Consider the following 25,742-nt stretch of genomic DNA (forward strand, 5'->3'; position numbering starts at 1 on the left):
TTGTTGAATGACATTGTTGGATGACATTGCTGAATGACATTGCTGAATGACATTGTTGAATTACAAATGTTTGACATTGCTGAATGACATTGTTGAATGACATTGCTGAATCACATTCTTGAATGACATTGTTGAATGACATTGCTGAATGACATTGTTGATTGACATTGTTGAATGCCATTGCTGAATGACATTGTTGAATGCCATTGTTGAATGGCATTGCTGAATGACATTGCTGAATTACATTGGTGAATGACATTGCTGAATGACAGTTATGAATGACATTGCTGAATGACATTGTTGAATGACATTGCTGAATGACATTGTTGAATGACAGTGTTGAATGACATTGCTGAATGACATTGTTGAATTATATTGTTGAATACCATTGTTTAATTACAAGTGTTTGACATTGTTGAATGACAATGACACATTTTAGCATAAATCGAGCTAGAAAAGCACCCTGACGACCTATGTGTATTTGCGCGAAAATCATAAGCTGTCACAAAGATCATATTCGTGCTTAACGCCGCACTCGGCAATATCCCTGGGTGCCGTTGTATAAAGCAACCCTAGCGCTGCGGTGATCGTAACTCCCATACCTCGACATAGACTAACGCTGCGGTGATCGTAACTCCCATACCTCGACATAGACTAACGCTGCGGCGATCGTAACTCCCGAACCTCAACATAGACTAGCGCTGCGGTGATCGTAACTCCCATACCTCAACATAGACTAACGCTGCGGTGATCGTAACTCCCATACCTCGACATAGACTAACGCTGCGGTGATCGTAACTCCCGAACCTCAACATAGACTAGCGCTGCGGTGATCGTAACTCCCATACCTCAACATAGACTAACGCTGCGGTGATCGTAACTCCCATACCTCAACATAGACTAACGCTGCGGTGATCGTAACTCCCATACCTCAACATAGACTAACGCTGCGGTGATCGTAACTCCCATACCTCAACATAGACTAACGCTGCGGTGATCGTAACTCCCATACCTCAACATAAGACTAACGCTGCGGTGATCGTAACTCCCATACCTCAACATAGACTAACGCTGCGGTGATCGTAACTCCCATACCTCAACATAGACTAACGCTGCGGTGATCGTAACTCCCATACCTCAACATAGACTAACGCTGCGGTGATCGTAACTCCCATACCTCAACATAGACTAACGCTGCGGTGATCGTAACTCCCATACCTCAACATAGACTATAGTGATCGTAACTCCCATACCTCAACATAGACTAGCGCTGCGGTGATCGTAACTCCCATACCTCAACATAGACTAACGCTGCGGTGATCGTAACTCCCATACCTCAACATAGACTAACGCTGCGGTGATCGTAACTCCCATACCTCAACATAGACTAACGCTGCGGTGATCGTAACTCCCATACCTCAACATAGACAACGCTGCGGTGATCGTAACTCCCATACATCAACATAGACTAACGCTGCGGTGATCGTAACTCCCATACCTCAACATAGACTAGCGCTGCGGTGATCGTAACTCCCATACCTCAACATAGACTAACGCTGCGGTGATCGTAACTCCCATACCTCAACATAGACTAACGCTGCGGTGATCGTAACTCCCATACCTCAACATAGACTAACGCTGCGGTGATCGTAACTCCCATACCTCAACATAGACTAACGCTGCGGTGATCGTAACTCCCATACCTCAACATAGACTAACGCTGCGGTGATCGTAACTCCCATACCTCAACATAGACTAACGCTGCGGTGATCGTAACTCCCATACCTCAACATAGACTAACGCTGCGGTGATCGTAACTCCCATACCTCAACATAGACTAACGCTGCGGTGATCGTAACTCCCATACCTCAACATAGACTAACGCTGCGGTGATCGTAACTCCCATACCTCAACATAGACTAACGCTGCGGTGATCTTTACTCCCATACCTCAACATAGACTAACGCTGCGGTGATCGTAACTCCCATACCTCAACATAGACTAACGCTGCGATGATCGTAACTCCCATACCTCAACATAGACTAACGCTGCGGTGATCGTAACTCCCATACCTCAACATAGACTAACGCTGCGGTGATCGTAACTCCCATACCTCAACATAGACTAACGCTGCGGTGATCGTAACTCCCAAACCTCAACATAGACTAACGCTGCGGTGATCGTAACTCCCATACCTCAACATAGACTAACGCTGCGGTGATCGTAACTCCCATACCTCAACATAGACTAACGCTGCGGTGATCGTAACTCCCATACCTCAACATAGACTAGCGCTGCGGTGATCGTAACTCCCATACCTCAACATAGATTAACGCTGCGGTGATCGTAACTACCATACCTCAACATAGACTAACGCTGCGGTGATCGTAACTCCCATACCTCAACATAGACTAACGCTTAGTCTCTGAATATATATAACTTTGATAGTAACAAAAAAGCCCATTTTAAATGAAAAGGAGACCCAGGGAGACCAGAGATTAAGAACCTGAGGAAATCCAGACTTGCTTTATTTAGGGCTTTAGCACTGCAGAGAGGGCATGTGGCAGTAGGGAAAATAATGTGGTTCAGGGACTGTGAGACAGACTACCCTTAACACCGCCCTAAGGATGTTTTATACAAGGACAGCCAGATGCACTAATGGATCTTGGCCAGAAATGCCAGTGACTGAAATGATATCAGCGGTTACAGTCACAAAGCCTGACAACCGAATCGAGCGGCTTTTAAAACAAGGTGGGACCTATTCTAACCCAGAATCCACAAAGAAGTCTCCTACCCTTGATTCTGGTTAGCCTTATAGTTACGCATTTAGCTATTTTGAAGTTTTTATCCAAAACATGTTTAAAGATAACTGTATACAACAACCTTTTTCAATATAGTTCCGGTAACAAAACAAAAGGACGATGGTACAACCCATTGTTAAAAATGCATCTTACAGTCCCCTTGTTGCCCATGTGGCAATTTATCAAGAATGTGGAATATAAAATTCGTTTCAGTCTTATGTCTACAAGGTTCTTCAATGCTGTCTTCCATCTACATCTTATGTACTGATGTCAGAATATTCCATACATAGCAGGTTGTGTAATCAAGCATATTGATCTAGCCTGGGAACACAGTCCTTCCTATGCACCTTGTATAATTTGCTGTTATTATTACCCGACCTTGGATAAGTCTTTGTTGGTATTTGCCCCGTTACATGCTGTCATAAACTGATACAATTTTAACGACGGTGGTTACAAAGCAACACTGCCGCAAGCATTCCCAGTGCATTCTGATATATACATGTATCCCTATGCAGCTGTGGTAATAGCAGTGGGACGCAAACTCATAGGCCACAGAGGAAAGTTATGGTTAATATTTGATGGACAAGCAGTCGTTGGTGGGACGAGGGCAGGCTGGCTCTTCTACCCTGGTATCCCAGATAGGTATTGATTGGTGTAGCGCGAGGAAGTGTCGCCTAGCAACACAGCACGGGACGGCCACAGAGCACCATCTCGCGCATTCATTTTGTCGTCTGCTTTGCGACAAGTCGTGTCGTCTGCTTTGAGGCGAAAGGTAGCAGTCGGGAGATACAGAAGACACCTTGGAACCTGTTTGCCCGAAAACGTCAACATGTCGATTTTAATGAACGCACAACACTTGAGGAAGATGAGACAGAAGGCGGCAGATGTCAGAAGGTGAGATGCCAGCTATGGTAGAGGCACAGCAGCCATGTTTTGTATGTACCCGTAATGGCGTCTCCGCCAACTCGCATCCCGCAAAAATGGCAGTTTCATTGTAGCATCTCTGGAGGACTGTCACAGACTTTGAATTCTTGAAATAACATGTTGACACACTTATAAAACAAATGTTTCTGAAGGACACTTTTCTGATTGTTTAGAAATATATCCCGTAGGATGTCATGAGTGTGGGTATTTAATTATTAAAGATCAAAACAGAAGATACGAAAACAATGTACATAGGCTTTTTCTATGTTCCATAAAACAGAATTAAAAAAGATAGTGATCAAACCTACATGAATATAACATGCAAGTTAATACTTTGGAAAAGAATCAGTAAGTGAATGTTGCCGGTTTAACAATGCTTTTAGAAATATCCCAGTAACACTGCGGTAGACTGATCTTTAATCGTTTATAATATTGACTCATTATCCACGAATCCACATGTCTGTGGTAGCTAGACATTAATATATGTACAGAGCTTATGCCAAGATAAATATACTGGCCGGGTGTGACGTGAACTTCGTCAGCTCCGTGATGAGGATGTTGAATGGGGATTTAACAACCATCTCTTGAAGATCTTCATCGATGTAAAATGGCATTTGATAAATAGTCTTACGGCTCAAGTCAAATGTTGTTTCTAATGACGGAGTTAGATATTAACAAACAGTCTTTGAAAATATCGACTGAATACGACCTTCAGGTGATTGCACAACAGAGCAAGCTTAGCGTTAAGACTCACACATTTAAACATAGACTTACCACAGGCTTAGCGCTACGACTACCGCGCTTAAGTATAGACTTACAACAGGCTTAGCGCTACGACTACCGCGCTTAAGTATAGACTTACAACAGGCTTAGCGCTACGACTACCGCGCTTAAGTATAGACTTACAACAGGCATAGTGTTAAGACTGTTCCACTCAAACATAGACTTACAACAGACTTAGTAATAAGACTTCCACACCTAAACACAAACCTACAAAAGGCTCAGCGCTATGACTCCCACATTTACATCCACCAGGAAATAGAATCGCCACACCCAATATTTTTCATAGCACCAGTATGCTACCATTAACCATGCAAAGGAACTTACCCAACCTCAATTTATTTTAATGGAACTGGATAAAATTACCCTCAAGGTATAAGTAAATGGCATATCTAAACGGAATAGAACGAAAACCTGCAGCGTATTCATGGAAACACTTCTTAGTGCTGATAACTATGGTCACAAGGCCGTTAACGTTAAGTGCAGATTATACCATACACTTCTTAAGAAATCACATCTTTATCAATAGCCGAGCACAATGTCAATACCTGGTGTAACGCCAACTGCAATAACATCCCTGACCCACATTATCTTCGACTGAATCCGACGTTGAATTTGACGTTGAGGTTATTCTTGATGGAGGGCGTGTTCTATTACGTCAACATTTTGGACTGGAGGATCTCTCTGGCGTATTCGGTACCCCATAACTTCCCAAACATGCTCTGGCCTCCTTGTGGACCATGTTTGAGTTGCTACCGCCTCTTGGGATAAGAAGTCACCGACGGTACGTGTAGGATGTGGCCTAGCGTTCTCGTCCATGAATGTTGGCCTTTACCCAGAGCATTTTCTACAACATTTGGTAAGACAACCATGTCCAGTATGTCACTGATGTAAGTAAGTAATAGTCCGCTTATATGGCGCTCATATCCATTGCCTGCTCGCGGCGCTACGTACATTACAGTGACGTCTAGGATCTCGATGATCGCTGTCCATTCAGATGTTGTCTGACCGTTACAAGATCAAGTTTATTGTAATATGAGAGGCACCCCACACCATCAATGATCCCCCGCCAAACGGTACTTGCGATAAGATGTTCCTTGTACGTATACAGTGTTTCTGCGGCGCCAAACACGAGCACGACCATCAGTCATGAACAAAAGATGTCGACTTTAGTCCGGAGAGAACTCTTCCCCGTGACATCAAGTTCCAGTGACGTCGAGCTTGACACCAAGCTACCCGTGCTGTTTTGGGCTTTTACGAAATTTCCGACTGTTCTGCTAGACAAACGACGATGTTGAAGTTACTCTGTTTTTAAACACCACTTGACCTTAACGGATAAAGTCATGTGATTCTGAGAAGGGTTGTATTTTCCCTAATAGTGAGTGAGTTTAGTTTTGCCGCACCCAGCAATATTTTAGCTATATGGCGGCGGTCTGTAAATAATCGAGTCTGGACCAGACAATCCAGTGATCAACAACATGAGCATCGATCTGCGCAATTGGGAACCGATGACATGTGTCAACCAAGTCAGCGAGCCTGACCACCCGATCCCGTTAGTCGCCTCTTACGACAAGCATGGGTTGCTGAAGATCAATAATCTAACCCGGACCTTCACGGGTATTTTCCCTAATATACACATGCCAATAATGGTTGTCATCCCCTTCAATTTTATTTATAGGCTGGGGGGTGACAACCATTATTGGCATGGGCATAGTTGACGCTCGTGGTCGACGTAAACGCTAACGGTCTTTGAATTAACGTCATCAATTTGCTGATGTCATTTTGCCAATCGGCTGATAGGTGATGAATGACACCCACTATCTCCTGCAATCGCCATCAGTGACATGTCAGCGTTCCATATACCAATAACGTGCCATCTTTGAGCAGTTGTCAGTTAAGGAAGCCCAATATTTGCTGATCAACACCAAAATCAATTATTGAGCAGTACGAATAGGGTAATTAAACTCGATATTTGCATAATGACCGGTACACGTATTGCACGTGATGCTCGCCTTTGATCGTAGCACGTGCACATATAAAAAATACATATATCGTGCGGCCGAAGTGTAAAAGTATTCATACAAACGCGTTCGGTTTTTAAATTACATTTAGCGGTCTTAAATCAACGATAAAGGACCGCAAAATTGAAAACAGAGTAGCTTTATCTTCTAAATATATCGTGCGGCCGAAGTGTAAAAATATTCATACAAACATGATTATATTAATATCAATGCCAATGTGGGACTTTAAAACCATAAGTGTTTAGCGATACCTTTTCCCTATGTATTATATATATATATATATATATATATATAGAGAGAGAGAGAGAGAGAGAGAGAGAGAGAGAGAGAGAGAGAGAGACAGAGACGTACATCTAGCTTAGCCCTATGACCCCCACACTTACGAGCAGCGATCAAAAAGCATGTAGAGTCACCAAGGAAACGATACAAATGCAGTTATTTTTATGTTTAATTTTCTACATATTATCTGTCAAGCTCAAGCAATTTGGTTTTGCTATGTTCCAGTCTCACGATCCTCATTTTGTTTGACCTATTACCTTGGTACCCTCAAAAAACGCAAAATCTACAATAAATGCATCAAAAACTTCAGGAAACAAAATATGCAAGAAATAATTTTGTGTGTTTGAGATTGATAGAAGTCCCCTAGAATCACACTTAGATATTAAAGTTCATAAAAAGGCAATTTGACGTTACAATCGCTTGTTAAATTGACTCCCCCCTTCATGTTTACTGAAAGAGCGTGTTTTGGAGACACTACCCACCCCCTTTCAGATGACATAACTAACTCTTCTAATGTTTTCACCTATGCATACATGACTCCAAGGGTTCAAACTAAATACTGAATGGTCACACAAGTGTCAGCTCACAGTATATTGTAAACAGTGCCAGCTTGAATATCTGGACACAATGTTTCAGGAAGATTGAAATGGGGGTGCCCTTCAAAAACAGCCCTCGACTAAATATAAATTAAGCAATCCAAATCTTTGACTGTTGATTATGACGGGAAGTCATCCAATACTATACTGAACATATTTTATATGATATACTCTGAGGGCATACCATTATTCAAGAGGTACCAAATGACAGATCGTTTTTCATTTTCTGCAGTTTTGTTAGAAATATTATACCCCAATGTGTTGTGATGACTAATATCTCGTTAACCACATTACCCACGTACGTGACATTTTGGATATGACTTTGCTAAAGATTCCTTCAAAATAAAATGGAAGCTTTTCAAACAATACAGGTTAGTCTACGTACTTTTTGATCGACCCACGTATATATACACTTACAAGCTTAGCGCTAAGACTCCTTCACTTAAACAAACACTTACTTTAGTGATGCGCTGAGACTCGAACACCAACATAACTGTGCGTGAAGTCTCCATCAACTACAACAACGATATGCTAAAATTGTAAACATAACTAAACAAATGTTAATAGGTCGGGAGAGGGGGGGAGGGGTCTTCAAAAAATGAATATTCAGTAGGATGGGATATTCAACGACATAACAATTTTGTCGGGTTGGATTTTCATTTCCATAAACGACTCTGTCTGGTGGGATATTCATTTCCATAAACAACTGTGTACGGTGGGATATTCACTGACTTGAATTCACATTAGAAGCGATTGGAAAGAAGAGATGTGAGTGATATTAGGTTAGTCAGATATACATCTTTATCAGTAAACCACCCACACACTACCTGAATCACGTGTGTTTTAAACGTTATCTACGAAGGGGGCAGAACCAGCACAAGTCTAAACCACCTTTCTTACCATCAGGACATCAGTGGGGCGGTGGGGTAGCCTAGTGGTTAAAGCGTTGGCTCGTCACGCCAAAGACCCGGGTTCGATTCCCCACATGGGCACAATGTGTTAAGCCCATTTCCGGTGTCCCCCGCCGTGATATTGCTGGAATATTGCTAAAAGCGGCGTAAAACTAAACTCAGTCAGTCAGTCAATCAGGACATCAGTCTACAGGTTGAATTCCTCACTGTAACATCGTAGTGCAATGTCAAGTACCTGCCTCATCCCCGGACAATTTGAAGGAATTCCGAGATCATAATGGACAAGTTCAAAAGTGTGATGTCATATAAAACTGAATTACTTTACTTTTGAGACGTAACACCTCCTGATTTCCAATGTAAAGGTTGGTTGGTTGGTTGGTGTTTAACGCCGAACTCATATTCCAGCTATATGGCGGCGGTCTGCAAATAATCGAGTCTGGACCAGACAATCCAGTGATCAACAGCATGAGTTAGTAAATAACCATATTATTGCTGAGTGCGGCGTTGAACAACAAACAAACAAACAAACAAACAAACCACCAGCGTGTCTTATATTCGAGGGGCGGTGGGGTAGCCCAGTGATAGCCCAGTCACCGCCGTGATATTTCTGGAATATTCCTAAAATTAAACCCCAACTCACTCACTCACTCTTATGTTCGAGTCTCCAAAATAACACCGATTGAACTAACCGGTTTAGCCGAACCGTGCAGGTAACAATAAGCAATGAGGCCAACTTCTACCGATTCATGGCTGAATCAATCACCCAGCTTATTCGTACACGCAGTAACTTCAGATCTAAACGTAATTGACTGTTACTTTTTGTAATGGTAGTATGAAAGTTATTAAGCGCCAAATTGCAAATCTAAAACAAAAACATACAATGCGAATTCTTAAATTACAAATCGGTCTAAAAACGATACCGTGTAGTTCACGTGTACCCATTGGCAATCAATAATGAGTATGGATAACAAAACTAACGTCTTTATAAAACATGTGACTCGAAACTTATTGACATATGAGTATTTAGCCATATCGTGAATATTTTAGTGAGAATCCAACCAGTAAAATATTATCACCAAGGTAACGACCTCGCGAGATTTCGCGAGACAATATGATATGTGTGTGTATATATAGGATGCAAGCGCAGTTTGAAGCACACTTCATGTTATCTGTGAAATTGTCCGGAAAGCATTGTTCGTTTCTGTGGTTTTCTGGGTTGCAACTTTTGTATCTTTTATAGGTAAACTGAACGTACAGATAATACACGTACAAGTTACTTATCAGTATAAACTCTAAGATAAATTACTTAATGGTCAAATACAAAATGCCAACATAAGTCAATGTTCGGTATCAAAGAAAAAATACTATATCCATGTTTATAAATAATACATCACGTCTATTAGTAGCACTTGTCTGTGGTTGAGAGCAGACAAAATGCAAAAGGGGCGGTGGGGTAGCATAGTGGTTAGAATGTTTGGTCGTCACGCCGAAGGCCCGGGTTCGATTCCCCACATGGGTACAATGTGTGAAGCCCATTTCTGGTGTCCCCCGCCGTTATGTTGCTGGAATATTGCTAAAAGCGGCGTAAATCTAAACTCACTCACTCACTATACAAATATATAGAAGGTTTTATACTTTAGTTATTTGGCATAACTTCTTACTCAACAAAAAACGCACACCGTTGATTGATATAAACAACGATCCAAGCTGACCCAGTGAGTATCTGAGGTACGTCTTACAACAAGCATAGGTTATCCACAAAAATACGCCAGATCTTCATCCTAAAGCAGGTTTAAAGGGTTACATTTTACAAAGAATCAGCAAGCTGCCTGTGAGACGCTAGAAGGTTGACAGTCACATTACCATCTTACCACCTGTTCACTGTTGGGTGGACAGAATCATACACTAAGGGAAACGAACAGTGTTCCGTTACTTACTCTCAGATTTTCTCCCACAGCGCTACTCAAAGCTGGTGATGGAAACTGGAAAATATTAAAGGAACGCTTGAATTTTCATGTGTTACTTTATTTGTTTTTCTCAGTATATTTCGAACAAAGTCTCTTGCCAAGTAGACGCCACAGAGCCCATGTCGTCGAAACTCACAGGAGTCAAGTAGCCAAGCGTTATCACTCATGCAACTACTCTCCGCCACCAACGTAACTTCGCTTGATTTGTGACCCCAGCTCAGCAGTAAGCCACGTGCCTGCACAATCCAGGATTCATGTGACATAAGTCATATTAGTGATCACACTTTCTCTGTCAAGTACAGGTCCTAGAGGTTTCAGGGGGTTTGAGCCCCAACCGGGATCTGGCACCTCTTCATCGCCAGCACACAAAGTCAGTGATCCAGGAGTGCGAGAATATGATTCCAGTTAACCTGTCATGTTAAACAGAACACCTGAATTACACGTATATGTCCCACTTCACTAATGTTCTGAGATGCCTGTCAAGTTCTCAGTTGCCCTTCGATATTACTTCAAATGTAAAGAAATTATGAGCTGATATTTCCTCTCTGTTCATTAATTTCTAATCATACTGCAGATTATATGGCAGCCAGTTGCAAGATAGAAATAACACCAGGTTATGAAAGCAAACTGATATTGTACACATGTCACTACTGCCCGTATTCCGGGTTTGCACATTCTGGTTTGAAACATGAATGGGGCGGTGGGGTAGTCTAGTGGTTAAGGCGTTGTTAAGACCCGGGTTCGATTCCCCACATGGGCACAATGTGAAGCCCATTTCTGCTGTCCCCCGCCATGATATTGCTGCAATATTGCTAATAGCGGCGTAAAAAGATTGATAATACGATGTGCCGTTGAGATTGACATCCAATGATCGAGGGGGAAAATACCAGCGCCTTGAGCATGCACTAGTGCGCGGATATGTGCGCTATATAAATATCCAATAATAATAAAAACTAAACTCACTCACCCACTAAAACATGAATGAGTATCCTCCAGGGTTTGGGATCAAAGAAACAACAGAGAAACCATCTATGGAATCCTAAAAGGGACATTGCATTGTCGCGGATTTGAACACTTGTTTGACACATTTTGGATGGGTCGACAACGCGACTTGTTTTGACCTTGAAAACTGGCGCATCGGTTGCCTTTCGTATAAAATACTACTCACAGCGACTGTGTGACAAATGATCAAATATCGCACTTTGGTTAATTTCGACACTTTTTGCTTGTTTTGAATGGAAAACAACGAGATGATAAATCTTCTCGGATTTCACAACAATCAGTGCCTTAATTCTATCTGTGCTTAGAAATGTATAATGATGAAAGCCCTAGTATCAAGCTGTATATGGCAAGCAGGGTGGTTTTGCAATTGTGAATTCCACTTCACGTTTCTCAGTGTACCAAAGGCTTGGCTTTCTGGGTACCTGTATCCCAGGTTAACGGCAAATACATTTTTCTTACATCTAATCTTAATGTTGCAGCAACAAAGGCCTGGTGAAGTCATTCTGGTTCATTTATGGTGACATATATAGAAGTGTAGCAAATGTACCATCTAGATTGTCAGTATGATGCTCAATGCCTCCAGTCTTTAAATCTTTACAGGAGTTTCACACTTACTTATTCACTCGCTTCCTTTTTGTATGAATATAGTGTGAGTAGCGGATTCTACCCTTGTATCAGGAAATCCTTTCCTTGAACACCTGAGTGCCGTTGTACAAGTCAACTTATGTACAAATACTGTCGTAAGTCTAGGATAAGGTACTCGAGTTACAATCACCTTAGCGCTAAGATCTCTTTGTACAACGGTGTCTTCAATTGTTTTTTCATACCAACAGACGTTAAAATATGGTACTTGTTGGTCCCTGCCTGGCGCTCGGCCTTAATGGGTACAACAAGGACTGGTGGGCTCGGAGTCTGTATAATGTGTCTGAGTGGGGTTTTCTTGCTTCACTGCGGCATGGTATCTCAGTGGGCTAGCACTACAAAACCAGCTTAAGTCTGGGCTAGTACAAGCAGCCGCACATACACATACACACGCATACACGTGGTCATATGAGCGAAATATTCTCAAGCACGACGTTAAACCCAATTTCACCTCACCTCAGCTCACCTCACCTCAGTTGTTTTTAATCATTCATATAACTGAATCCCGATGTTGTTTTTCCCGCCCAGTGCCGGTGATCATACCAGGCTTTAACGTATTGTATTTGTGTCCACAGTAAAAGTCAAACACAGCCGCAGGGGTAAGTACACCTATACCTAAAACACTTGTTTTACCTTGTAGATTTTCTATCCAATATTAATAGACGGCCTGTGCGTATTTTCATTCATAGACTTATTAGACTTTTTTTCTTCTGAGGCTTTTTGAACTATGCATTCTTCTGTAGAGTGTCCCAGTGGTTCTTCGTCGATAGACCTTCTGATCACCTTTTCTCCTGTAGACCATCTATAAAGTTCTTCTTCATTAGATGATCTAACATCGTTTCTTTCGTAGACCATCTATAAAGTTCTTTTTCATTAGACAATCTAAACACCGTTTTCTTCTATAGACCATCTGAAAAGGTCTTCATCATTAGATCATCTAAACATCGTTTCTCCTGTAGACCATCTATTAAGTTCTTCTTCATTAGACGATCTAAACATCGTTGCATCTGTAGACCATCTATCAGGTTCTTCTTCGTTAGACGATCTAAACACCGTTTCTCCTGTAGACCATGCGTAAGTTCTTATTTATAAGACCATCTAAACATCGTTTCTTCCGTAGACCATCTGTCAGGTTCTTCATTAGACCATCTAAACATCGTTTCATCTGTAGACCATCTATCAGGTTCTTCATTAGACGATCTAAACATCGTTTCTCCTGTAGAACATCTATCAGGGTCTTCTTCGTTAGACGATCTAAACATCGTTTCATCTGTAGAACATCTATCAGGGTCTTCTTCGTTAGATGATCTGCATTGTTCTGCTGTGGAGAGGTCTGGGTAGCACAGTGGTTACAGCGTTCCCTCGTAACGCTGGTTCGACTCCCCTACGTGTGTGAAACCCATTTCTGGTGTCCCCTTCCTTGATACCGCTGGAGTCTTGACATATCCTAACTCACTCACGCTTCTGCTTTGCTATAGACCATCTATATAGTGCTTTCTGCTATAGGCTAGTAAAGAATTTATGATTTATAAGTCACATTAAATTATAAAATTCTTTGACCATGTAAAAGAGATGATGTTTTCATCTATATATTCCATATGAAAAATAGTGTTTACTCTGTAATTTTCAGCATTCCATTTCGGTAGACCCTCTCACAATGCTTTCTCCTTGAGATCACGTATACCACATTTCTTCCGTAGAAAGCACTGAAGGCTTTGAATTAGTTTGTTTTCATATAAATTGACACAGCTTCAGTTGTAATGTATTTGAACATATTCTGAACATATCATTAATTAATTTTACTTTTTAACTTTATTTACATATTATCGTTTCCTATGAAAACGGCGTAATTCTTTTTCAACATTTGAACAAACAACGTGTTTTTTTAAGATGGCATGCATGATTTTGCTTCGTCTCTCCCTTACATACCGATAAATTGTGATTTCTTCTTGTAAATCGTCTGAAGGATTTTCTTTATAAACGAACGATACAATCAACATAAACCATGCAAACAATATGTGCTTCTTACATATACCATGCGGACAAAGATATTATTCTACAGAGAAGACAGACAAATATATTCTTCTGTAGAGCATATAGACAAAGGAAGTATCTATGGAACATACAGCAGAGAGGATGCAGACAATGGTAGTATGTATACATCATGCAGACAGGTGTGTTGTTCTGTAACACAAACTATGCTTTCTCGTTTATTTTGGATTGTTTTAGCTTCTGAAATACGTTTATTCTTAAACCATAAAATGTTATATTTTATAAATCATATTTTAAACAATGCTTTATTGTATAGGGTGGTTTGGGTGATGATTCGTTCTCAGTACAATCACCTACCGTAGACAATTCAGACATTTTCTTTCTGAAGCCCATATAAACAAACGTTTTCTTCATTAAACTTTATACACAAACGTTTTCTTCAGTAAACCATATGCATAAACGTTTTCTTCAGTAAACCTTATACACAAACGTTTTCTTCAGTAAACCATATACACAAACGTTTTGTTCAATAAACCATATACACAGACGTTTTCTTCAGTAAACCTTATACACAAACGTTTTGTTCAATAAACCATATACACAGACGTTTTCTTCAGTAAACCTTATACACAAACGTTTTGTTCAATAAACCATATACACAGACGTTTTCTTCAGTAAACCATTATACACAAACGTTTTGTTCAATAAACCATATATACACAGACGTTTTCAGTAAAACCTTATACACAAACGTTTTCTGCACGTTTTCTTCAGTAAACCATACACAAACGTTTTCTTCAGTAAACCATATACACAAACGTTTTGTTCAATAAACCATATACGCAGACGTTTTCTTCAGTAAACCTTATACACAAACGTTTTCTGCAGTAAACCATATACACAAACGTTTTCTTCAGTAAACCTTATACACAAACGTTTTGTTCAGTAAACCATATGGACAAACGTTTTGTTCAATAAACCATATACATAAACGTTTTCTTCAGTAAACCTTATACACAAACGTTTTCTGCAGTAAACCATATACACAAACGTTTTGTTCAATAAACCATGTACACAGACGTTTTCTTCAGTAAACCTTATACACAAACGTTTTGTTCAGTAAACCATATGGACAAACGTTTTGTTCAATAAACCATATACATAAACGTTTTCTTCAGTAAACCTTATACACAAACGTTTTCTGCAGTAAACCATATACACAAACGTTTTGTTCAATAAACCATGTACACAGACGTTTTCTTCAGTAAACCTTATACACAAACGTTTTCTGCAGTAAACCATATACACAAACACTTTCGCCATTATGAACAAATGTTTTTTGCTTCATTGACCATGTAAACATTTTTTTTCTTTTGTAGACCATATAGACATTAGTGTTTTGGTCTTTTTCAAAACTATGTAAACCATATGAACATATATTGTCTACTGTAGATAACATAATTAAAGTCCATATTATGTTTGATTTTGTATGGAATCTTGACAAAATATGTTTTCATGTGTAGACAGTATTTACAAATAGGATTTCTTTTAAAGCCAATATGAACAATATCCTTTGGTCTGTGGATAATATGCAATTTTCAACAAATAAAATGTTGCGCAGACAATCTTGGGTAATCCCTAGTATAACGTGTGACATGTGACCACTTGTTAAATGGCTATTGTGTATTCAAGCGTCACTTTGTACGACGATACCCTCATGGAGGATGACCCTGAAATTGGCTGTGCTGAGTTACGTCCCTTTGTCACACCAGAACCCGCATCCGCTCAAGTTTCTAGGTGTTTACAGCACCATGCTCGTGTTCGTTGATTTTAAGTAAGACACAGACACAGTTTAAATTACTGGGGATTAATTTCAGTGTAGATTTAGAAGAAATGGTAAACTTAAATTATGAAGAGAAATTTAAAAATATTGAAAAAGAAATGAAACAATGGTCAATTAGACATTTAACACCTATGGGTAGAAATGCTATTTTGAAATCTTTACTACTACCTAAAATGAATCACTTGTTTGCCTCTTTACCTAACCCTCCAGACGAACAGCTAAATAATTTTCAGAAGAAATGCTTTAACTTCATATGGCGGGGTAAGATAGATAGGGTCAAGAGAAGTGTCATGATGCAACCACCTAAATATGGAGGAATTAAGGTACCTGATGTTAAATCAACTATATTATCACAAAAACTATCATGGATAAAAAGATTTTATAATAAGTCATATTGGGTCAAGCATGCTGGAATTTTTATCCCAGGAATAGATACCCTATGGTTGGCGGATAGTTATATATGAACACTACTTTATTACCATACATTACAAATACTTTTTGGAGGGATGTTGTATCGGCATGGAGTTTGTATCTACCCAAATGCTATGATAAGATTACAAATATATGTCAGACATAAAGACTCAATCATTATGGTACAACTCTAATATCTCTATTGGTGGCAAATGGGTTGAATATAGGCACTGGCTAGGAAAGGGTATATGTTGTATTAAGGATATGTTCAATGAAAAGGGAGAAATCTATTCCTTTAACAAACTTGTAGAAACATATAATTTAGAAACAAATTTTATCCTATATCAAGGGCTCAAGTCAACAGTAGCGAGACACATTAAAAGATGTTTGATTAATGATTACAAAGAAAGGATATATAATCCTACTCTCCCATTTAATGTATACAGCATAATCAATACACAAAAGGGTAGTAAAATGTTTTATCAGATTTTATTTGCTCCAGACTTCAGTACAGATGCACAGGAAAAATGTCAAAAGTGTTTGAATAGAATAATTGATAGATCAGAACAAGAAAATATTAATCTGATGTCTTATAGATGTACTGAGAGTGTGAATATGAGATGGTTCCAATTTAAAATAGTGAATAATATTTTAGCAACAAATAGCTTCTTGTACAAGATAGGAATATCTGAATCACACTTATGTACATTCTGTGGACAAGATTCAGAAACCATGGTACACCTGCTGTTCGAATGCTTTCATGTGAAAAAGATATGGAAGGAAGTAGAAAAATGGCTTAGAACTGTTTCAGAGGGTGAAATGAATTTTTCTCTAGAGAATATTATATTTGGATTTAAAGGCAAACACAATAATCCATTGAATGCTGTAATCTTGGTGGTTAAAGAAGCTATCTATAGAAGAAGCAGAAAAAAGCAAACTCTGAATATTAGATATATTAAAGCAGAAGTCATCAAATATTATGAAGCAACAAAAATGATAGCTTTTTCAAATTGTAATTATGCCAAATTTTTAGCTTCTGGTCCTCCTTCCATACATTATTTGCCAATAATTAAACTTTTATCAACAGATTTGTGTAACATGTAAACACTTTATATACATGCTTAGTTTGACCATTTACATATTTGTGAACAGCATGATATTCGACAATGTGATCAAGGAAACACTACTTGTGTACTATGAGGCTACCTGTACTGTACTGTACTGTACTGTACTACCGAGGTAAAATATGTAAACATGTAACACTCATATACATGCTTAGTTTGACCATTTTACATATTTGGGAATAGCATGATATGGGACAATATGATCAAGGAAACACTGTACTTGTGTACTATGAGGCTACCTGTACTGTACTGTACTGTACTACTGAGGTAAAATCTGTAAACATGTAACACTCATATATGCTTAGTTTGACCATTTTACATATTTGGGAATAGCATGATATGGGACAATATGATCAAGGAAACACTGTACTTGTGTACTATGAGGCTACCTGTACTGTACTGTACTACTGAGGTAAAATCTGTAAACATGTAACACTTCATATATATGCTTAGTTTGACCATTTTACATATTTGGGAATAGCATGATATGGGACAATATGATCAAGGAAACACTGTACTTGTGTACTATGAGGCTACCTGTACTGTACTGTACTACTGAGGTAAAATCTGTAAACATGTAACACTTCATATACATGCTTAGTTTGACCATTTTACATATTTATGTACTATGAGGCTACCTGTACTGTACTGTACTGTACTACTGAGATAAATTCTGTAAACATGTAATACTTCACGTACATGCTTAGTTTGACCATTTTGCATATTTGTGAACAGCATGATGTTAGAGTGAGTGACAAAGGAAACACTGTACTTGTGTACAATGAAACTATTTGTACTGTACTGTGTACTACCGAGGTAAAATCTGTAAACATGTAATACTTCATATACATGCTTAGTTTTTGACCGTTTTGACATATTTGTGAACAGCATGTTATTTGACAATAAGACCAAAGAAACACTGTTTTAGCAGACTAAGAAGCTACCTGTACTGTACTACTGAGGTAAAGTCTGTAAACAATTCTGGGAATAAAAACATGAAGAAAAAAAAAAGAATAGAAAAGAAATAAAGAGCTATTTCTGTTAGATTCGTCTTTTAAACATATCATATACTGGTTGTTATACATATATAACTGTGTGATGGTGTTTTCTACTCTGTTTGAATTATAACTCAGATGTTATCCATGTTTCTTTTTGCTACCAGGTCTGTGGTGGACGTTTTTGTGTTTACTACATTAATTTTAGCAAACGTTTTGCTCTATTAAACAATGAATCTCTATTTTCGCCAGATATATTAAAAATACAATGTGATTAAATATGTCTATGACGTACGTGTGAGTTAGATATGATCTTAACCAGCTCTCAGTTAACAGAAAACCCGACGATATATTTAGGTATCAATTTCATCCATATCAGCAATTAAAATAGGTTCATTTAAAAATAAAAAGTTATTTTTGGAATGTTTTACAAGTAATTCATGAAGGTTATTTGAGCTTCTGCTTTACTTTACTGACTGATCTATACTGCTGAAAAGAAGTTCAAGAACGCGCCACGATTTACTGTATCATCCAAAACGGCGTTTCACTAGAGATATTGCTTGTGTGAGATCAAACGATATGTCCTGGGAGATATCATTTTTGACAGTATATTTTGTATAATGCTCTGACGTCATCAATTACATGACTCACAATACTATGACGGCTAAAACCCGATGACATCACAATGTTATGGCGTCATCAACGTGATGACGTCACAATGCTATGACATAGCTGCATCGCAAGTCTAATGGCAGCACCGTGTTCAGAGATGTACATTTTTCTTTGAAAACTAATGAAGAGTGATTATTGATAAACAGAATCTCAGCCTCGTGTCTTCTGGTTTCCAGTATACCCAAGGGCCCCAAGTATGAGCTTTAAACATTGTCACAATAATGGGATCGAACTCGGGTCTTCATTATGACGAATCAGCGCTTCCCCCACTTGGCTACCCAATAATATTACAAAAAATAAAACATGGCCACAGTGTCAGCCATTTTGAAATTAATGCTCTTGTTAAAATTCATATAGATGTTTTTTAGAAAGATGGAAAAACGGTAGTAAATCTCCAAATGTCAATGACAGCGCTAAAACTACCACAAGAGAGTTAGTCATGGGACGCCTGAGGTCTGTTGAAGGAGTTTAGTGTTTTGATCGGTCATTCAACCAACATTCCAATTATTCTGTCAAGTGACTCTAATGGCGATCGTGACTATCATCATTTTCGGTTACCCATTCCTACTATTTCCACTGCTATTTTACCTGATATGTCCACTGTTTTGGCGGATAATCGAAACTATTTATCCTCTAATGTCCACGTTTCATACAGTACTTGCTGGATGCCTCTCTGCCTAGGGGGTATTAACCTGGCAGGTTCACCGACCCAGAGTAAGGTGTAATTACAGGTCAAGGATAGCATGGTAATGGTTTGTATCATGCTAATACATAGCATAAGGGATTTGTCAGGAAACAAGAGTCCGAGTCGACGCTCACGTATCACGACTAGAAAACATTGCCGTATTAAAACTAAAGTGGGTTTTTTTAAAACGCAAGTGAACCCTCATTTGCATACGGTTTATCGAACCCACGGAGCGACCAGTAGAAGTTCGTAGGTAGGAGGTACCAAGATATACTTGCAGAAAGTAATACTGAGTGAGTGAGGGAGTATGGTTTTACGCCGCTTTTAGCAATATTCCACAATATCAGGGCGGGGGACACCAGAAATGGGCTCCACACATTGTAACCATATAGGGAATCGAACACGAGTCTTCAGCGTGACGAGCGGACGCCTTAACCACTAGGCTACCCACTGCCCCAAAATATACAGCCAGTAGCATGGACAAAGACAGTTCGTTATATCCGTCAGTTCGTTATAAGCGTGTTAGGTTAAAACGAAAGTTAACAGTATACACCAGATTGTTGAAAAAAGTAATTGTCCCTTTGGAGAAGAAGAACATGGAGCAAAGGATATTTATTGACTCAACTGAGACAAACAAATGACGTCCTACATTCTTCAAACAAGTACCTTAAGTTGGGTCATGTTGAGGTTTAACTTGTAGATAAATAAATAACAATGATTGAAAACACATTTAATATAAAACTTAATTGTTGGATTTATATCCACCCTAAATATATACTGAGAGAGTAAAATAAGGGGTCGCATCAAATTTAAGATTTTAATCAAGTCAAACATAACAGATTTGAGTCATTGTTTTCAGTTTAAATGAAGAAAGTCAGTATCGAGTATGCCCCCACCTGCTCTCGCAACTGTCTGGCAACGTGTGGGCCTACACCCACTTAGTGTCCTCATTGGATACATTCAGTGTATCTTTGGTCTGTTAGCACCATCCCTTAATCCCCCCAGTTTAATAATCTATTGGGTAGTGGACTGGGTAGGTGGGTGACTGACTGACTGACTGACTGAGTTTGGTTTTACGCCGCTTTTAGCAATATTCCAGCAACATCACGGCGGGGAACACCAGAAATGGGCTTCACACTTTGTACCCATGTGGGGATTCGAACTCGGGTCTTCGGCGTGACGAGCCAAAGCTTTAACCACTAGGCTACCCCACCGCCCCGGTAGGTGGGTGAAGGGGATGGGAGGGGTGTGGTGTGTGTCAGGATAACAAACAATGTTTTTAGTTTTATGTTGAAACACGAGGAGAACGTCATAAGAATCCACCCAAACCACGTACCTTTTTGACAGTTTTCAGAAAACCCCTGTAACATTAATTGCACATCTCTCCTGGGGTATTGATTTTTTGTACCCTGGATTTTGAAGTAATTTATTTATAAACTGTATTGATATCTCAATACCATGAGTCCTCGAAGAGCAGCGAGCTGGTTGCGAGGCAACAGTGCTAGTTGAAGTGAAGGTTCATCACTAAGCTGACCATCATATGTAATCTTCTCAGTTGTAACTCAAAGCGAGTCTTATGTGGTTTGCGCATCGTAATGTATTTGTTTAACATAGCCTTTACATGCAAAATAACAAACACATTTGACGTCATGTATAATAACCAATCAGAACAGAGACAGCGGAACGATTGACAAGTGATTGATAAATGATTGATTAATAATTGGTCAATATTGACGTGATAAAAAAATAGCAAATTCTTTACATGTCAGGTTGTACATATCTGTGTAACATCATATTTAACAAATTTTAAAGATTTCAATTACAAAGGAAATGTGAAGCTTAAATGCCAAGTGCCTTTCAATGTGCGTATGTCAATATAATGAAACTAAATGCTATGAAGCACTGAGACTGTATATTACAATGGTATGCTGGTGTAGAGAAAGGTTGGTGTGTAATGTAGGCTGTTGTTAGTCCAGTGACAAAACGCAATGTGATTTATTGCATGCATGTAACTACCACGTCACACCAGAAAATGGTACCTGACAATCTATTCCAACATGCTAGCTTTGGTCTTCTTGTTATGACGTCTGTTTCCACAGACAAACTTCGATGTTCAGTGAGTGCTGATAACTTCTTATATCACCCTGATGTATGTTTCTACATGAAGTTGAAGATGGGGTTGGTGATGTCAAAACGGGAAGAACTCAAACAATGTCCTTGCATTATTGTTGATTGGTACATATGACTTGTATCTGTGAAGCAAGATATTGTGCTATCGGGCTATCAAATATGGGCGGGCTATCAAACATGGTCTAGTTATCAAACATGGACGGGCTATCAAACATAGACAAGTTATCAAACATGGACGGGCTATCAAACATGGTCTAGTTATCAAACATGTACGGGCTGTCAAATATGGACGGGCTATCAAACATGGACGGGCTATCAAACATGGACCGGCTATCAAACATGGACGGGCTATCAAACATGGACGGGGTGTCAAATGTGGACGGGCTATCAAACATGGACGGGCTATCAAACATGGATGGGCTCTCAAACATGGACAGGCTATCAAATATGGACGGGCTTCAAATGTGGACGAGCTATCAAACATGGACGGGCTATCAAACATGGACGGGCTATCAAATATGGACGGGCTATCAAACATGGACGGGCTATCAAATATGGACGGGCTATCAAACATGTACGGGCTGTCAAATATGGACGAGCTATCAAACATGGACGGGCTATCAAACATGGACGGGCTATCAAATATGGACGGGCTATCAAACATGTACGGGCTGTCAAATATGGACGGGCTATCAAACATGGACGGGCTATCAAACATGGATGGGCTATCAAACATGGACGGGCTGTCAAACATGGACGGGCTGTCAAATATGGACGGGCTATCAAACATCGACGAGCTATCAAACATGGACGGGCTATCACATATGGACGGGCTATCAAACATGGACGAGCTATCAAACATGGACGGGCTATCAAACATGGACGGGCTATCAAATATGGACGGGCTATCAAACATGGACGGGCTATCAAACATGGACGGGCTATCAAATATGGACGGGCTGTGAAACATGGACGGCCTATCAAACATGGACGGGCTATCAAACATGGACGAGCTATCAAACATGGACGGCCTATCAAACATGGACGGGCTATCAAATATGGACGGGCTGTCAAATATGGACGGGCTATCAAACATCGACGAGCTATCAAACATGGACGGGCTATCACATATGGACGGGCTATCAAACATGGACGAGCTATCAAACATGGACGGGCTATCAAACATGGACGGGCTATCAAATATGGACGGGCTATCAAACATGGACGGGCTATCAAACATGGACGGGCTATCAAATATGGACGGGCTGTGAAACATGGACGGCCTATCAAACATGGACGGGCTATCAAACATGGACGAGCTATCAAACATGGACGGCCTATCAAACATGGACGGGCTATCAAATATGGACGGGCTATCAAACATGGACGGGCTATCAAACATGGACGGGCTATCAAACATGGACGGGCTATCAAATATGGACGGGCTGTGAAACATGGACGGCCTATCAAACATGGACGGCCTATCAAACATGGACGGGCTATCAAATATGGACGGGCTATCAAACATGGACGGGCTATCAAACATGGACGGGCTATCAAACATGGACGGGCTATCAAACATGGACGAGCTATCAAACATGGACGGCCTATCAAACATGGACGGGCTATCAAATATGGACGGGCTATCAAACATGGACGGGCTATCAAACATGGACGGGCTATCAAACATGGACGGGCTATCAAATATGGACGGGCTGTGAAACATGGACGGCCTATCAAACATGGACCGCCTATCAAACATGGACGGGCTATCAAATATGGACGGGCTATCAAATGCGGAAGAGTCGGAACTGTACACTCGGCAGTAGAGGTTTCTGATGGATAGAGGTGGAGTTGCAGCTTCTATCACACTGACATTCAAAACTTGAATCGAGACAGACTTAGAATAAGTTGTCAATTGTTATCTTTGATGAATGGACATAATATATTATACAAGAAACGTTTCTTTAAACCTGAAGATCAAAACAGACTTTGAATACAATACAATACATTTATTTTCAATTCACAAAGCCATTAGCCCCCATTGAAGTCTAGCGAAATAATCCATAACAGTTCCCACCCAGGCTCCGTCATCTCACAGTAATCCGTTGTAATAGAAATGTTTGTGTGATATGCAGATTGTGTTGTCGACCCATAACATTATCCGGCACAGTGAACACCTTACATCCATTTATACAGGTTACCTATCTCTACCTATACTGCAAGAGCGGAAGAACCAGTGTTTGTAGCAAGAGGATAAATAAAACAAATGGAAATAATCTCGTCTTAGAATATTTTCGCAATTTATGTTGTCCAGCTCGTGTGATATGTTTATGTTCGCCTGTAGAGATTTCACATAATTAGTAATATTTTGGAAATGGAATCGTTGCGTCTATTTACAACGCTTATAAGGAACATTACTCTGTGTACTATGGACATCTAAGTTTGAACACCAGTTATGCATCAGTACAGTATTGTAAATGATGTATTACACTGAAAACCACAGGAAATAGATAGGCCATTGATTCATATAAAACGGACATGGTATACATCAATTAGGAAGCGGTTGTATACAACAAAAACTAATTTCTAAATGACGTAGCACGATGATAGTTATTTATAGTATTGATAATGATATATTATACTGAAAACGACAGGAAATAGACAATTTATTCATGGTATACATCAATTAGGAAGAGGTTGTAAGCAACATAAACTAATTTCTAAATGACATAGCACGATGATAGTTATTTATAGTATTGATAATGATATATTATACTGAAAACGACAGGAAATAGACAATTTATTCATGGTATACATCAATTAGGAAGCGGTTGTAAGCAACATAAACTAATTTCTAAATGACATAGCACGATGATAGTTATTTATAGTATTGATAATGATATATTATACTGAAAACGACAGGAAATAGACAATTTATTCATGGTATACATCAATTAGGAAGCGGTTGTAAGCAGCATAAACTAATTTCTAAATGACATAGCATGATGATAGTTATTTATAGTATTGATAATAATATATTATACTGAAAACGATAGGAAATGAACAATTTATTCATGGTATACATCAATTAGGAAGCGGTTGTAAGCAACATAAACTAATTTCTAAATGACATAGCATGATGATAGTTATTTATAGTATTGATAATAATATATTATACTGAAAACAACAGGAAATAGACTATTTATTCATGGTATAAAGCAATTAGGAAGCGGTTGTATACAACATAAATAACTGTCATTATTCTCTTCAGAGTGATTCTCTCACATTGTATAATTCTCATATCTCTCAATATTTGTTAAATATTAGTCCCCATGAGCATTGACGTGTGAACTATATTTAGAAGTATCTGAGTAATAAAAATGTCATTAGTAATAATCTCTGCTTTTGTAACAGTAGTACTGAATGAAAAACATGCATTGTATGCTTGTGCATATTTTGTAACAGAGAGCGTTTCATCCCAAACTGTTGTAGTGGCAATCATAACAATGTTTCAAACCTGTGTCAATCAAATAATAAAATCTTTCTGTTAAATCTTGTTAAATTTCTCAAACATGTATTTGAATGTATAAAACAAAAGAAAGTCGAATTGTATGTTATATCATTTGTACTTTGGGTCATATGGCCTTTCTACAAATAAATATCTGTACTTTGGGTCATATGGCCTTTCTACAAATAAATATCTGTACTTTGGGTCATATGGCCTTTCTACAAATAAATATCTGGAATCTGGAATCTTGTATACAACATAAGTTAATATCTATCTGACATAGCATGATAATTAAACATGGAAACTTGTCGTATAACATCAGTGTTAACTGAAGATAGGGGCCGAAAATGAAATTATATTATGTTTTTAGATGTAAAAAAGATTCATAAGCCATGCTGACCTGTCGATAGTCTGTCAATAACGGATTATCTTTTGTCGATGTCAGAAAACAACGTG

General features: G+C 39.2%; 1 protein-coding gene across 1 annotated transcript in view; it reads left to right on the forward strand.

Annotated features, from left to right (window-relative positions):
* The first annotated feature begins 3,298 nt into the window (after positions 1-3,298).
* LOC124277303 (fas apoptotic inhibitory molecule 1-like) overlaps positions 3,299-25,742 on the forward strand; it is a 54,837-nt gene continuing 32,393 nt past the window's right edge. The window contains exons 1-2 of the mRNA XM_046712955.1: positions 3,299-3,695; positions 12,499-12,522. Of these exons, the coding sequence (XP_046568911.1) occupies positions 3,631-3,695; positions 12,499-12,522 (89 nt within the window). The 5' untranslated portion in view covers positions 3,299-3,630. The remainder of the gene's footprint in view (positions 3,696-12,498; positions 12,523-25,742) is intronic.

Source organism: Haliotis rubra, unplaced genomic scaffold (assembly GCF_003918875.1).
Source record: "Haliotis rubra isolate DU_JTF1 unplaced genomic scaffold, ASM391887v1 Scf22, whole genome shotgun sequence".
Lineage (NCBI taxonomy): Eukaryota > Metazoa > Mollusca > Gastropoda > Lepetellida > Haliotidae > Haliotis > Haliotis rubra.